This window comes from Haemorhous mexicanus, chromosome 10, assembly GCF_027477595.1.
Source record: "Haemorhous mexicanus isolate bHaeMex1 chromosome 10, bHaeMex1.pri, whole genome shotgun sequence".
NCBI lineage: Eukaryota > Metazoa > Chordata > Aves > Passeriformes > Fringillidae > Haemorhous > Haemorhous mexicanus.
In genome coordinates, this window is record NC_082350.1 from 3,922,098 (window position 1) to 3,936,828 (window position 14,731).

Here is a 14,731-nt window from a genome sequence, read left to right on the forward strand (position 1 = left end):
ATAATGTTCTAATAATATTCACTTAAAGCATAACTTTGTGCATGGAAAGCCGTGGCTAACTGTAGCCAGCTCAATTCTTACAGCTTGCCTCATAGAAACCAGGGAAAAAAGTATATTTACATAATTTTATAAAGTATATTTACATAATATAAGTTACTTATAATATAACTTATAATATTATATAGGAATATAACTTATATAATGTTATAATAATATTCACTTAAAATATAACTTTGTGCACAGAGGGCAGTGGCTAACTGCAGCCAGCTCAATTCTTACAGGTTACCTCATAGAAACCAGGAAAAAAAGTATATTTACATAATTTTATAAAGTATATTTACATAATATAAGTTACGTATAATATAACTTATAATATTATATAGGAATATAGCTTATATAATGTTATAATAATATTAACTTAAAATATAACTTTGTGCATGGGGAGCAGTGGCTAACTGCAGCCAGCTCAATTCTTACAGGTTACCTCATAGAAACCATGAAAATATATTTACATAATTTTATAAAGTATATTTACATAATATAAGTTACGTATAATATGACTTATAATATTATATAGGAATATAACTTATATAATGTTATAATAATATTAACTTAAAGCATAACTTTGTGCATGGAGAGCCGTGGCTAACTGCAGCCAGCTCAATTCTTACAGGTTACCTCATAGAAACCAGGAAAAAAAGTATATTTACATAATTTTATGAAGTATATTTACATAATGTAAGTTATGTATAATATAACTTATAATATTATATAGGAATATAACTTATATAATGTTATAATAATATTCACTTAAAATATAACTTTGTGCATGGGGGGCAGTGGCTAACTGCAGCCAGCTCAATTCTTACAGATTACCTCATAGAAACCAGGAAAAAAAGTATATTTACATAATTTTATAAAGTATATTTACATAATATAAGTTACGTATAATATAACTTATAATATTATATAGGAATATAGCTTATATAATGTTATAATAATATTCACTTAAAATATAACTTTGTGCACAGAGGGCAGTGGCTAACTGCAGCCAGCTCAATTCTTATGGTTGCCTCATAGAAACCAGGAAAAAAAGTATATTTACATAATTTTATAAAGTATATTTACATAATATAAGTTACGTATAATATGACTTATAATATTATATAGGAATATAACTTATATAATGTTATAATAATATTAACTTAAAGCATAACTTTGTGCATGGAGAGCCGTGGCTAACTGCAGCCAGCTCAATTCTTACAGGTTACCTCATAGAAACCAGGAAAAAAAGTATATTTACATAATTTTACAAAGTATATTTACATAATGTAAGTTACGTATAATATAACTTATAATATTATATAGGAATATAACTTATATAATATTATAATAATATTCACTTAAAATATAACTTTGTGCACAGAGGGCAGTGGCTAACTGCAGCCAGCTCAATTCTTATGGTTGCCTCATAGAAACCAGGAAAAAAAGTATATTTACATAATTTTATAAAATATATTTACATAATATAAGTATATTATAAGTTATATATAATACAGCTTATAATACACTTGTATAACATAATATTATAATATATAAAAATTATATATTATATTATATTATATTATATTATATTATATTATATTATATTATATTATATTATAGTATATTATATTATATTATATTATATTATATATTATATTACTGTAATAATATTATCATTATTATATTTATATATGCCTATATATTTATGTTATATTAATATAATGCACTTAGATAATGTTATAAAAATATTAACTTTTAACTTATTATAAGTATATGATAAAAGTATATTTACATCATTTTCCATTACAGTAGCACTCAGCTTCCCAGTCACAGATCAAGATTTACAAGGTCCACTTGATAATGGTTTTTTTCTATTTTATTTGGCTCATATATGTGTGATACCAGCCCATACATTCCTTGGAGCTACATGTTTCTGGGGGTGGTGTTCAGAACTTTGCCTCCAAAGGCGTTGGTTCAGTACATCCCAAAATGTCCAAAGCTGCACTTCAGCAGTGGGAAGTTGTGCCCTGCAGCAGTCAGGCCATGCACACTTGGTGCCCTGTCAGTGCCAGCTCCAAAGACTCCAAATCCACTGCTCACATTCAGGGTGAAGGCACTGCCTTTGGCTCAAGTAACTGTCACTTAATTAAGTACCTGAAAATGTGAAAAATCTCCATGAAAGTGTTGATGCTGGTCCATTGTGGTTTGATTTAATTTCACCTTCCTAATTGCAGCCCTGGTGCTTCCCAGAATGGTTTTAAGCATGTCTTGTTCCTTAAGGAAGTGCACAGATGTTTGAGAGTTGCCTTAGAGCCAAGTTGTGCAGCTCAGCTCCTTCCCAGCCTCTCTGAACTCAGCAGAAGTAGCTGGTGGCCACAGATGGTGGGTGGGGGAGGGCAGATAAACCATCAGCTCATGTTTGAAACAAGCCAGTCACTGTTGGGCTGCTTCACCTCTGCCCCACAGACCAGTCCCTGCATGGGCACAGCAGCATTGGGAATGGGTTGGATTATGTTGCAGAAAGAAAATGAGAACCTGCAGGTTCTTCCAGCAATTCCTATTTACACCTCTGTAGCTAAATGTGATTACTTATCCCCTTCCCCAGAGGTGGCCTAGATCTGTTACCAGACTCAGTAAACCCACACTGTCTCCCTGCCCAAGGATGACAAGCTAAATTCTTAGCTCCCTGCTTACATGCCTCCTTTGCACATAAAGGGGTGGGATGTCTGGGGTGGAGCAGCTTTCCTGAGCAGACTCCCTGGAAAAGGAGGTTTTAAAAAATGTAACACACTATTGTTCTAATCAACATCTAATCTGTGCCTCAAAACCAAGGAGTGTCTGAGAAGCTGCCACAGGAGCAGGGACAGAACAGCTGGCACAGACTGCAGGTGGAATCCTGCTTCCATCCCCAGCTCTGTGCCAGGCTGCTCTCCTCTGGAGTGCAGGTACAACACCCCTGTGCCATTCAGGCCAAGCCTAAGACTGTGGTGTTGGGAGGGCTTTAGGATGAGGTGAGAGATGAGAATTTGACTCCAAGTTCTCAGAAGGCTGATTTATTATTTTATTGTATGATATATTATTAAAAGAAATAATATACTAAAACCATACTAAAGAAAGAGAAAGGATACAGACAGAAGGCTAGCAAAAAAGTGATCATGAAAGTTCATGACTGACTCCTCAGAGTCTGACATAGCTGGCTGTGATTGGTCATTAAATTAAAGCAATTCACGTGCTGAGTAAACAAGTGATTGGTCATTAAATTAAAACAATTCACACGCTGAGTAAACAATTGTCCAAATCACATTCTAAAGCAGCAAAACAAGGAGCAGCTGAAGCTTCCCAGGAGAAAAAAATCCTGGTGGAAGGATTTCTCAAAAAAAAATCATAGTAACATAAGGGCTCTGTCCCTCCCCAGGGATTTCAAGGACGTGGAGGCTGCCCTGAATGCCATGAAGAACGTGGCTCGGCTCATCAACGAGCGGAAGCGGCGGCTGGAGAACATCGACAAGATCGCCCAGTGGCAGAGCTCCATAGAGGACTGGGAGGTAGGGCACCTCCCTGCCCAAGGAATTCCACACTGTTCCTCTTCTGCCCTTCCAACAGCTTCTCTCTACAGTGATACCTCGTGTCTAGCCCCACCTCAGCTCTCTGCCCATCTTTGAGGAGAGTCTGAGTTTTATTTAAACAGTTACGGTCTTTTAGTACAGCTGAGCAGGTCTGGCATATAACCCAGCTAGACCAGCTGCCTTTCATGTTCCCTGGGATTCTTGTTTCCCTGTTTTTCCTTGCAGAAGGAAATCAGCATGTAGGTTACCAGAATTTTATTATTTTTCACTTGTCCCCCATTTTATCTTGAGTGACTTCAAACTTTCAAGATGAGCAGAATTGCTCCTTAATTCTTAACGAGCCAGGTTATTGTTGCAGAAAGGCAACTTCTGGCATAGTTACACAGGAAACTAAGGTTCCCTGTAAACTCATTTAAAAAATTGCTAAATAAAAGAAACAAAATACTGATTTTCTAAATCCTAGACTCAATAAACCCACACTGTCTCCCTGTCCAAGGATGTCAGGCTAAATTCTTAGCTCCCTACTTATGTGCCTCCTTTCTGTCTGGGATGGAGCAGCTTTCCTGAGCAGACTCCATGGAAAAGGAGATTTAAAAAAATGTAACACACTATTGTTCTAATCACATTCAGTTCCCAGCCCCTGGGTGCCACGGGCACAGTGTCTCCCTGATGTGCCAAGGACTGTCCTCCAGCACACAGGCTCTCTCTCATTCCCACATGAATCCTGTCAGCAGGAATTCAGGCTCCCACCTTCAGATGAGGCTGAGACCAACCTGTTCTTTGTGCTGTTCTCAGGGAGAGGATGTCCTAGTCAGAAGCTCAGAACTCATCTATTCTGGGGAATTAGCCAAAATCTCCCACCCTCAAGCCAAGAGCCAACAGAGGATGTTCTTCCTCTTCGATCACCAGCTTGTCTGCTGCAAGAAGGTAACTCATGAAAGCTGAGTACTGATGGATTGAAGTGAACTCCCTCTCCACCCCTTTGTTTCCTTAATTCCTCCTGGCCTCATGTGCTCCTGGCACTCTGTGCATTCTTTCTTCTGAGGTCCTGGGGTGTTCTGTGCACCTGAGCACAGCAATCAACTGGCCTAATCCTCACAGCAAAAGAGGAAAGCCCTGCACAGCTCCTGGGGTTAGTGTGGGGTTATTCTATACAACTCATTTTTGGGTATTGTCACACAAGTTCTTGTAACTGCCTTGCTCTTCATCTGAACTTCCACCTTAGTGTTGTATTCAGAAAAAACTGCAGGTTGGATGAACAGCTGTGGGCCTTGGCAGTCAGTAAGGCCATGCTAACAGCACATGTAGGTCTGTAAGTACAGCTTTTTTTCATAAGCTGAGTAATAACAGAAATCTTCCCTCTTGGAGCCAATGAACAATACTTTCCTCTGGAATTTCAGAACTGAATGTGCCAATTATTTTTTGCACATTCCACGGCATGCAGGCAGCTCCAGGTAACTTAGGTATGAAAATCACTGTTCTCAAAGTTACTTTTCATTGTCAACAAAAAACCAAGAGATAATTAGTACTTTTTTGCTTTTTAACTGGAATGGAAGGATTCAAATGGTGTTTTCTGTCAGAGGCTGAATGAGGATTTGGGATCATGTGTAACAGCCAAGCTTCAAGGCAGCAGATAGGCCCCAACACAGCCAGCAGCCTGTCCTGACCCCACAGGCAGAACAAGCACTGTGGTTCCCTCCAGTGCCCAGAGCAGCTCAGCACTCTGCAGTTCCAGACTCAAATCCAGTATTATTTCTTTGGCAGGACTGTAATGCCAGCAGGGAGGTAAATTCCCCATCACACCCAAGAACAGCACCATGTGTTGTGATCTCTCTTACAGGACCTCCTGCGCAGGGACATCTTGTACTACAAGAGTCGGATCAGCATGGATGACATGGAAATACTGGATGTGGAAGATGGCAAAGACAAGGACTTCAATATCAGTGTGAAAAATGCATTTAAGCTGTACTGCAGAGACACTGAGGAAGTCCATTTATTCTGTGCAAAAAAGCCTGAGCAGAAACAGCGTTGGCTGAAAGCATTTGAGAATGAAAGGAGGCAGGTGCAGCTTGACCAGGAGACAGGTATGGAAAGAGCAATGCTGGGAGAATGATTTTTTAAAAAATGTTATTATTTCATCTTTTTTTACCCATTTTTTTACCCCAGGCTAATGCCTGAGGAGTGAAAGGGTGGGGAAACCAGTCCGTGCTCCAGGGCAGCTCTGGGCTGCTGAATTACACATTGTGAATGAATCTGTGCAATTAAAAGAACTGCAAACCACCATAAGCCATCACTGGTGTGTCCTCAGGGAGGCTGATGTGACTAAAGGAGTTCAAACAGGGCTGACAAAGTAGTCAATACATTACATACAGGGTCCAGAACTAGAACAGTTCAGTCAAGGGTTCTCACTGTACAAGAGGCTTTGTGTTGTTTTATCCAAATCCTTCTTGATTCAGCCTAGTGTGATCTGAAAGTGGCCAGGAGTGGTTTCTCCCCCCAGTGCAGCATGGGCTGAGGGGCAGGGAGCAAACCCTGCCTGGAGGGTGTGTGCAGCCATGCACAGGCTGGGGGAGCAGGCTGTGCCCCCCAGCCTTGGCAGTAATTGTGGCCTCTCACCTCAGGCATCTGCCTACCCCTGTCTTCTCCTGAGGTACCAAATGATGACCTGCTGCTGACAGAAATCTGCTTCATCTTCCAGGGTTTTCCATCACGGAGGTGCAGAAGAAGCAGGCAATGCTGAATGCCAGCAAGCAGCACCATGCTGGGAAGCCCAAGGGTGAGTCACACCTGAGCACAGGAACACTGTGAGAATGGGGGGTGGCTCTGTATTTACTACATGGGAAAGGCTTCAACCAAGTGACTTAACAAACTCTTGAGAAGGCCAGATGGTGACAATTTGCACTACAATTCCTGGTAGATTCAGGTGGCTGGAGTCAGGAGACTATTCCTAGCTCCAGGAGAGCCACTTTGCACATAATCAGCACTCTGCCAAAACCCAGCAGCTTCTGCTCCTTGGCCAGTGCACAGCATCTCCCTAGGAGCCAGGCTTTCCCAGCAGTGTGGCATTCCCTTTGGCAAAAGGCAAGGCTTGTAGTAATCCCCATGGTGCACAGAGGTCTCTGCAGCAGGGACTGTTCCTGCCCGTGGAAGATGCTCTGAAACCTGCACCTTGGGCAGGGTGCCAGGGGGAGGTACCATGCTGGGGCAGAGCTCTTTGTTCAACCTGCCAGAGACAAGGACAACTAGCAGCACCCAGGGGAGAGTGAAGTCAAGCAAAATAAAGGTTCCTGTGCCCACAGCACTGGTGGCTGAAGACAGCCCTGTTGCTGCTACCTTCCCCTTCTCTCTGCTCAGAGGAAGAGGTGTAGCTTGGTTCTTCTGAACCCACAGAGGAAACCACTTCCTCTTGGTGGTACCAGCCAGCACTTAAAGCCCAGCCACATCTCCTGACAGCAAGCTTGGCTAAATGTCAAAAAGGGCCAGAAATAAGATTTGGCTGCAAACAGGGGGAAGTTTGGAAGGAAGCCAGACCATGCCAACAGAGCAAAGCCCTAGGGGCACAGCACTAGAGGAGACTGCACAGACCAGCCTTGTCCTCCACACAGGCACTGACCATTCTAGTCAGAGATCCAGCTCAGGAGGCTGTAACAGGCACCAGCAGCACTTGCACAGCAGCTGCTTCTCCCAGCACAGCCAAAAGCACCAGCTAAGTTTGTCACCAGTCATGAGCTGCAGCTCTCTAGCCCTGCTGTCGTGCTGGCAGAACACCTGACAGTTTGCAACACATTTCTGGGCCTTCCACATGAGCTCTAATCCTAAAAGGCACTGCTGAAAGGAAAGATAAATTGAAGGAAAGGTTGCACTAAGACAAACCCAGTTCACAGCCCTGCAGCTTTCATGGGGAGTGGGGAAGGCAGTAGAGTGGGGGAAAGGAGCTGTGTTCGACTAATGAGACAGTAAAAATTTTCCAGAGTAGAAACCCATTTTGATTTAGGTGAAATGTACATCTTTGAGTTAAGTCTGTAGTTTGAAATCATAGCTGTTTAGTCTGACTGCCTGTTCTCATAAAAAGCCTAGGCTCAGAGAATGTCCTTTGGCTGAAGCACAGCCTGAGATAAGGGGGGGGAGGCAGAGACTGCTGTGAGAGCAGGTCAACCTGACCTAGGAATTCTTTCTGATAAAGAAGAATTAGCGGCAAATGCCTTTCGAAATTTGTAAAAATTAATATGTATGAACCTATTGTGAAATTGCATACATATGTATTTGAGAGAAAAAAAAAAACAATCTAGAGTTCCCAGAGGTGCACATGTCTTTTAGAAAGGAACCTCCACATGTCCAGTGCTGTAATAAACATACTGGCTTTACAATTTTGTGGAAGTGGTAGAGTTTTGTTTGTCTCTGCAAAACACTAACCTGCTTTCCCCTCTCCTCCTCCTCCCAGCTGTCACCAGGCCCTACTACGAGTTCCTGCTGCGGCAGAAGCACCCCACGCTGCCCAGCACACTCCCTCAGCAGCAGGTCTTCATGCTGGCAGAGCCCAAGCGCAAGCCCTCGAACTTCTGGCAGAACATCAGCAGGCTGACGCCCTTCCGGAAATAGGGGCAGCCCCGTGTTTGTGCCTGAAGCCCTTCTGAGAAAGCACTTTATCCATCACTCCTGGCGCGTGGAGCCCAGGTTCAGCCAGCCCTGTGCTTACAGAGGATGGCACAGGTGCTCCTGCCTTCCCTATTTATTTTGCAGCCCAGCTGACCCGCTGGCTCCCAGGCGAGGCCACGGGCAGCGGTGCCACGGAGCCAGCCCTGCCCTGCCCGGCAGGCAGAGCTCCAGGAGCGTGCAGCAGGGAGCTGGACAGGCTGCAGCCCGAGAGATTTACCTTGTCAGCTGTACTTGGACTCACTCCTTCCTGCTGTGCCCAGCACTGCTGGCTGGCAGCTGCCACAGGCGAGGGCAGCCGATGGACCCGCTGGCCCCGTGGCCGTGCTCAGAACAGCAGCTCAGAGTCCGTGGTGAGGAGGGATGAACCCTTCTGCTCTGCCCACCCCATGCCCTGCGTTTCTCAGAGCTGTGATCCTCCTCCACGTGTCCAACTAACTCAGCAGCCTCTGCAGGCCCTCAGAGCACAGTGAGCAGTGCACTGTGACCTCCTCCCTCCCTTTAGTCCAGCAGCACCAGTGAAAGGTGCCCTACATTAAACTGTGCCAACCTGCAGCATGAGTCAAGTCGAAGAATCTCTCTAGTGGGTTTGAGTTACATAAGTTAGAGAAAAATGTGCCTAATTAATACCATACTCAATTCTTTAGATTCTCGTCTCTCCATCATTCTGCCATATTTCCTGGCCAATGAAAATGCTCATTGTTTGTAATGTGTTTATTTATGGTAAAAATCAGAACTGTGTATTTTGTAAGTCTGTAATTGTTCTTGTCAGATGTTGTTAACTTGATGCCTGTTTTGTCTGTTTAATTTTTCTTTTCTTTTTTTTTTTCTTTTTTAAAGAAAGGTCAATATTTGCAAACCTAGCTCCCAGAAGTCAGAGTCTGCTGTTCAACTCTGCATCATTGTTATGCAAACTCCCACAGACCCTCAAATTCAAGGAGTGTTACTGACACTTTAAAAATGGAAAACCACTTGATAAAGGCCTACGTTTGGCATAAAGAGCCTCACTTTAAGTACCCAAGTTTCAAATGGTGGCCAAAAAGAATGAATTTAAACCTTGGTTAGCAAAAAGAAAGATTTGCCTTACCATAGTGAGAGTTAGAAGCCATACTGACTGAATTCCCTAGATTAGGAGACATCCTGTGACAGTGGAAGGAAGACACTGGCTCATTCCAACTCCAGTGTGAGTGAGCACTGTCTGCAGAGCTCAGAAATCCAGTGTTTGTTGATGCTGTAGCTGACCAAAGTCTGGTCATCCAGGGATATCTGAATTCAGTAGCATGTACAAAGTCCTTCTTGCACTATATCTTCCCCCCAGACCAGGGGCAACATTTAATTTCATAAAGAAACTTGTAAAAGTGACTCTCAGCCTGTGTTTGTCTCCAGCCCGTCTATCTGTGTGAAGCTGTTTCTTTCCAAAGTCACTGTGGGGATTGTGCTCTTGCAGCTCCACCAGGGGCTGCTCAGCCACAGGGGCCCTGCCAGAAGGTGACCTCAGAGCAGCCATCCCACCTCTGGGGACACAGGGACCTGACCAGAGGGGTCACTCTCTGCTCTGGGGAGGACACTGGGTCAATGCTGGGCGGGAGGGGGAGGCAAAAGGAAAAAAAAAAATAAATCCCTCTCTAAAAAGCCACTGAGATGAGACAGTTACAGCAGCATTAGCACAACATACACACACAGACACCAGGAGACAGACATGGGGACACTGAAAGACACCCAGACACATGTGGCCCAGCAGACACACTGAGGCACTGCCAGGTGTGTACAGACACCCACGGGGGGAGATGGTGACCAAGAGACCCTGACACACACACAGACACACTCACAGCTATGTCAGACAGCCAGCACCACTCATTAACAGAAGGCAATTGTCATTTCTGTGTTTACCCTAAGTGTCTGCACCCTCCTTTCCTTATCCATGGCATGTTTGTTTTGATTGGCCAGGAAGAGAAGCTGTTGGCACTGAAATTATCAATTTTCTGAGCTTATCATCAGCTTTGTAGTAAGTGCAGAGGGGTAGAGGGGCAGAGGACAATCCCCTGCCCAGCACAGATACAGGATCACACCCCACACTGAGCATGGCCAGCTGTGACAGGTTGCTCAGAGTCTTGTCCATTGCTATCTGGATTCACTCAAGGATGGAGATTCTCCTAAAACCTCTTTCTACCCCTCTCAAAACCACTCTGTCCCCAGTGTGAAGGAAGTGCTGACATCTATTCAGAGCTCCCCTTGCTGCAATGTCTGATCTGGTCTTAGGCAGAATGTTGCTTAATGTACTCAGCTTTACATCTACAATGAAGGCACTCTGGTAGAAATCCTCACCTCTTCTCCCAGGGGAAATGGGGTGAGAGTGGCACAGGACCCTGGAGTGCAGCAGCTGTGAAGTGCAACAACCCTGTCCTTCCTCCTCCCTGAAACACACACAAGAATTGGCTGTTACTACTTACCTGTATAGCAATACTCTGAACAGTAAATATGCATCAAGTGATTAAAATAATCACATCATTTATCAGCTCTTCCAGAACTGGCTGCATCTCTGACCAGTGTGCAAAAAGGATTTACAGAGACACTTTTTTTTACAGACATTTCTGAAGTGCCAAACCAGACTTCTCTGGCCAGACAGCATCCCAGTCAATGGACAGTTAATTACTTCTGGAAGAATTCTACTCTCCACTTGACTATCAGTACTCTTTCTAAAAAGTGTCCTCAGTGGGGATTCTAGTCTTGCACATCACATTTGGAGCTAGGATCCAATCCCCTATGCAAGACTGAGATCAGGTAAAAAAGCTGCTCACACAAAGTGGTGGAGTTACAGCAGCAGCACAGAAAACAGGTAAGGCTCAAACCCATAAACCCATTGTGTTCAACATGCCCACCCCACAGATTGCTCTGAAGAGGATTTCATCACAAAATACCATCCTTAGTTTAACAGCCAGCACCACCTCCCCCTCCCAACTCTCACCATAACCCTCGGTGTTTCCTGAACAAACTGTCCCAGATCAGGTGTAACCTCCTTAGGTTTTAAGTGATTAGACACTCAGAGTCACCTCATCCCCCAAGTTACTCATTAAATGGCAAAGTGCACCTGTGTGTGAGATGGAAACAGATTAACCCAGCCCAGATTTCCCTGCTGCATCTGGATTTGGGCTGGAGTGGCTCCCATTGCTCTGCCAATGGGCAGAACTGGGGTGAACCCATGTGCAGGCTGGGCTGGGCTGTGCACAGCGAGCAGATCCCAAGGGCATCAGCTGAACCTGTGAGAATGGGGTTCCTGGCTGGCCAAGAACAGCTCTGACAAGCTCTCAGCTAAATGGACAAGGAGTGCCAGTTCCACAAGAAGAGTCCATTTGAACCATGAAGAATCAGAGCTGTGAGGCACCAGCAACCTTTTCTCTGGAGCTGAACCTTCAACAGGGGCCAGAAATGCAGATTTGTGTACAAAACAAACTGAAACTCCTGATGTGAGTCTGAACACCACCAATCCTTCTGGATTTTAGGGTAGAACCAGCTGAACTCCACAGAAAAACAGTTCTGCATTGAGTTACATAAAAAGGACAAAGAGATTGAGTCAGGGGTGCTTTGGGATATTTTACAGGGTGTTGGCTCTATCTGTTCCTCTCCTTCTGTAGATATCCATTTAGGAAGCTTCTTGTGAAAACAGCCATGATTCTTAATGACCTAAATCTGCCCAGATTCCATTTGGTCAAATAAAACACAGAATTATGTAAAGAATGTCAATCAAATGAAAGAGTGATTTCCTGAAGCTACCAGTGGCTACTAAATAACAGTCTCTGTCTCTGCTCCGACCCCGAAAAAAGGGAAAAAAAAAATCTCTATTTTAAACTATTACTTTAGAATATCTGATTCAGACACTGTGGGTGTAGACACTGTTCAAGTTCTAATAGCATCAGAACCAGCACAAACTGTCTTTGTGCTAACTCAAAGTAAGAACTAGGTCAGTTCCCATGGAGAGAAGAGTTCCCCCAAAGCAGCCTTTCCTGTCTCTCCTGTTTTGTTCATTCCCTGAAGGACAGGGGCTGTCAGCTGGGGAGGAGCCCCTCTGTGTCCAGCAGAGTCCTTGGCTCACCACGTACACTGCAGGAGATTCCCACTGTGCAGGACACTGCCCTGCAGAGCCAGCACAGCTCTGTCATCCAGGAGCCAACCATGTGCCAACCATCTGCACCTGGGTGTCCCAACAGCTTCCCAAAACCACCTGAAAACCAGGCCTCACTCTCACCAACAGGGATAACTCAGAATCCAGGCACCTGCCAGTAACAGGAGAATCTCAGCTCCACACTGAGAACACTTCATTTCTTGGGATGCCAGAATGACAGAAATTAGCTTTTTTTTAAATGAAAAGGCCTTTCACCTGACGTGTCAAAATATCAGCCTGTGCTCCTCCAGATTTATTGTAGTGGAAGCACACCTTCATGTAAGAGCATCATTCAAGAAGTCTGTGGCAAGACTGGCATGCAACCATCAGTGTTTTGAACAAGTACTGCAGCACTCCCCTCCCAGACTCTGAGCTGGCAGCACCTGGCAGGTGGGGCAGCATCCAGCAAGTGCTGATTCCTTCTCCATTGTTCTTACTTCAGTTGTTTTAATTCTCCTGGCAAGTTCCACCACGTAGCTGCTCATGAGGGTTATGGGCATTGCAAAGCCCATCTGGACTTTGGTACAACAGCAACTCCTCAAGCTTTAAGGAGGGAACTACTCACACCTCATTCAAGTGCTGGAGCCTCAGCCTGTGCCTGCTGCTGCTGCTCACATTCTCTACCAAAGGGGGAGGACTCACCACTGCTACTGACATCAGCAGTACCACGCTGGTGCAACCCAAAACATCAACCAGAATGTTCTGTACCAGCCTACCAGCAGGAATCCCTGTCCCAGAGCTCCCAGCCTAAGCAAAGCTGAGGGTCAGGTCTTCAGGTAAGTAATGGGTTAAAGAATAAGAACTTTGATAGTGCATAAAAATAACTGAAAAAAACCACAAGGGTTTTCAGCTGATTTTAAGCCCCTGAAGACACAGTGGTGCTCCTTCAGCTGGACAGTGTGGGGAGGGAATCAATCTTCCAGGCTGCAGTGACCCATCAGTGCAGCTCCTGCCAGAGTGAGGCAGGGCAAGGTGCAGCCAGCAGTGTGACCTGGCACCAGACAGAAATGCCTCCAGGGGACCACAGCTCCAGGCAGCAGCATGGAGTCTCCTCCTTTCCACCCCCAGGCACACAGCTGCAGGCTTTGCAGAAGCCAAAGGGTGCTCCTTCCCAGCCACACAGCAATCCCAGCTGCCCTGCCTTGCCATCAACACCTCACACCTTATTTCTCCCATGTGTCTCACACATGTCCTTAACAAGCTACATGACTCAAATCCCATGGCTTTGGCAGTGCTGGCACGTCTAGGAAAAATGCAGGCTGCTTGTTCTTTTAGCTTAACACTCCTGTCATCTTTCCCCCTGCTACTACACCTCTCCTCTCCCCACATCCTGAGCTTCTCTTTTGCACAAGTTTGCTACCAAAGCAGCTCCCTGTTTCACAGCCTGTGCAAATGAAATACCTGTGGTACTGACCCCAGAGCTGTGTACCTTTGTGTGTGACTGCCTAAATTTACAGTTGTGAGATGGGAAATAAACAAGCTATCAACTTTAAGTCTTGTATCATTCTGTAATGCTCCCAAAAAGCACTAACTACTGATTATAGAGCAGCTATGGAACAGCATTCTGCTTACAAGTTCCTTCTATCCTCCCACACCTACTTCTTTCCCTTTTCTCCTAAGCAGCATCCACCCATTACCCAGGCTGGATAATAATTTATGGCTTTTTTCTTTAACCTCCAGTAACCTGAAATAATATACTTGCTATCTATATCCCACCATCAAAAAAAACCTTAGCCCCAAATCCAGCCACGTGTTCACTGAAGCAGAGGGAGCTGCATTTGAGCTCAGCTGGGCACTTCACATGATTACAATTCCTACAAGGCTGGCAAAAGCAAAACTTGGGGAAGGTGTGTTCCCCTTCCCCTTTCTGAAGCACCAATTTGCCCACATACTTTACCCTTCTTGCCCAGAAAAGAAAAAGCTATTGTAAAACACTACAAAGTCCATTACTATAGCCCAGAAATTAAGGTCCAGCTGTGGTAATTTAAGCTGACAGCTGAGCTGCTCATTGTCAAGTTCCTTCTGTCACATTTGATCTCTTAGCCCACTGAGGGCTACACCTGAGACTCCTGTACCCATGAGACTCAACAGCCTCCCCTCTGCATCTGCAATTCTCCCCGTGACACAACCCAGCTTCCCACAGCTGCCAAAGACTTCTGGCTGCTGTTTAAAATAAACATTAAAAAACGAAAGTCATCTCATGGCCTCCAATCTGTTCTGGATAATTAAGACAGGCTAGCTAATAGCCTGATGGATACTAAAATAAAAGTCTGGAGTGCACTTAACCTCCTACACACAAGTCAGACAT

General features: G+C 44.6%; 1 protein-coding gene across 1 annotated transcript in view; it reads left to right on the forward strand.

Annotated features, from left to right (window-relative positions):
- The window catches only part of ARHGEF4 (Rho guanine nucleotide exchange factor 4), a 112,381-nt gene extending 102,755 nt beyond the window's left edge, over nt 1-9,626 (forward strand). Inside the window, 6 exon segments of the mRNA XM_059854971.1 lie at nt 3,461-3,590; nt 4,407-4,538; nt 5,452-5,695; nt 6,310-6,387; nt 8,053-8,150; nt 8,153-9,626. Of these exon segments, the coding sequence (XP_059710954.1) occupies nt 3,461-3,590; nt 4,407-4,538; nt 5,452-5,695; nt 6,310-6,387; nt 8,053-8,150; nt 8,153-8,245 (775 nt within the window). The 3' untranslated portion in view covers nt 8,246-9,626.
- Nucleotides 9,627-14,731: the final 5,105 nt, after the last annotated feature.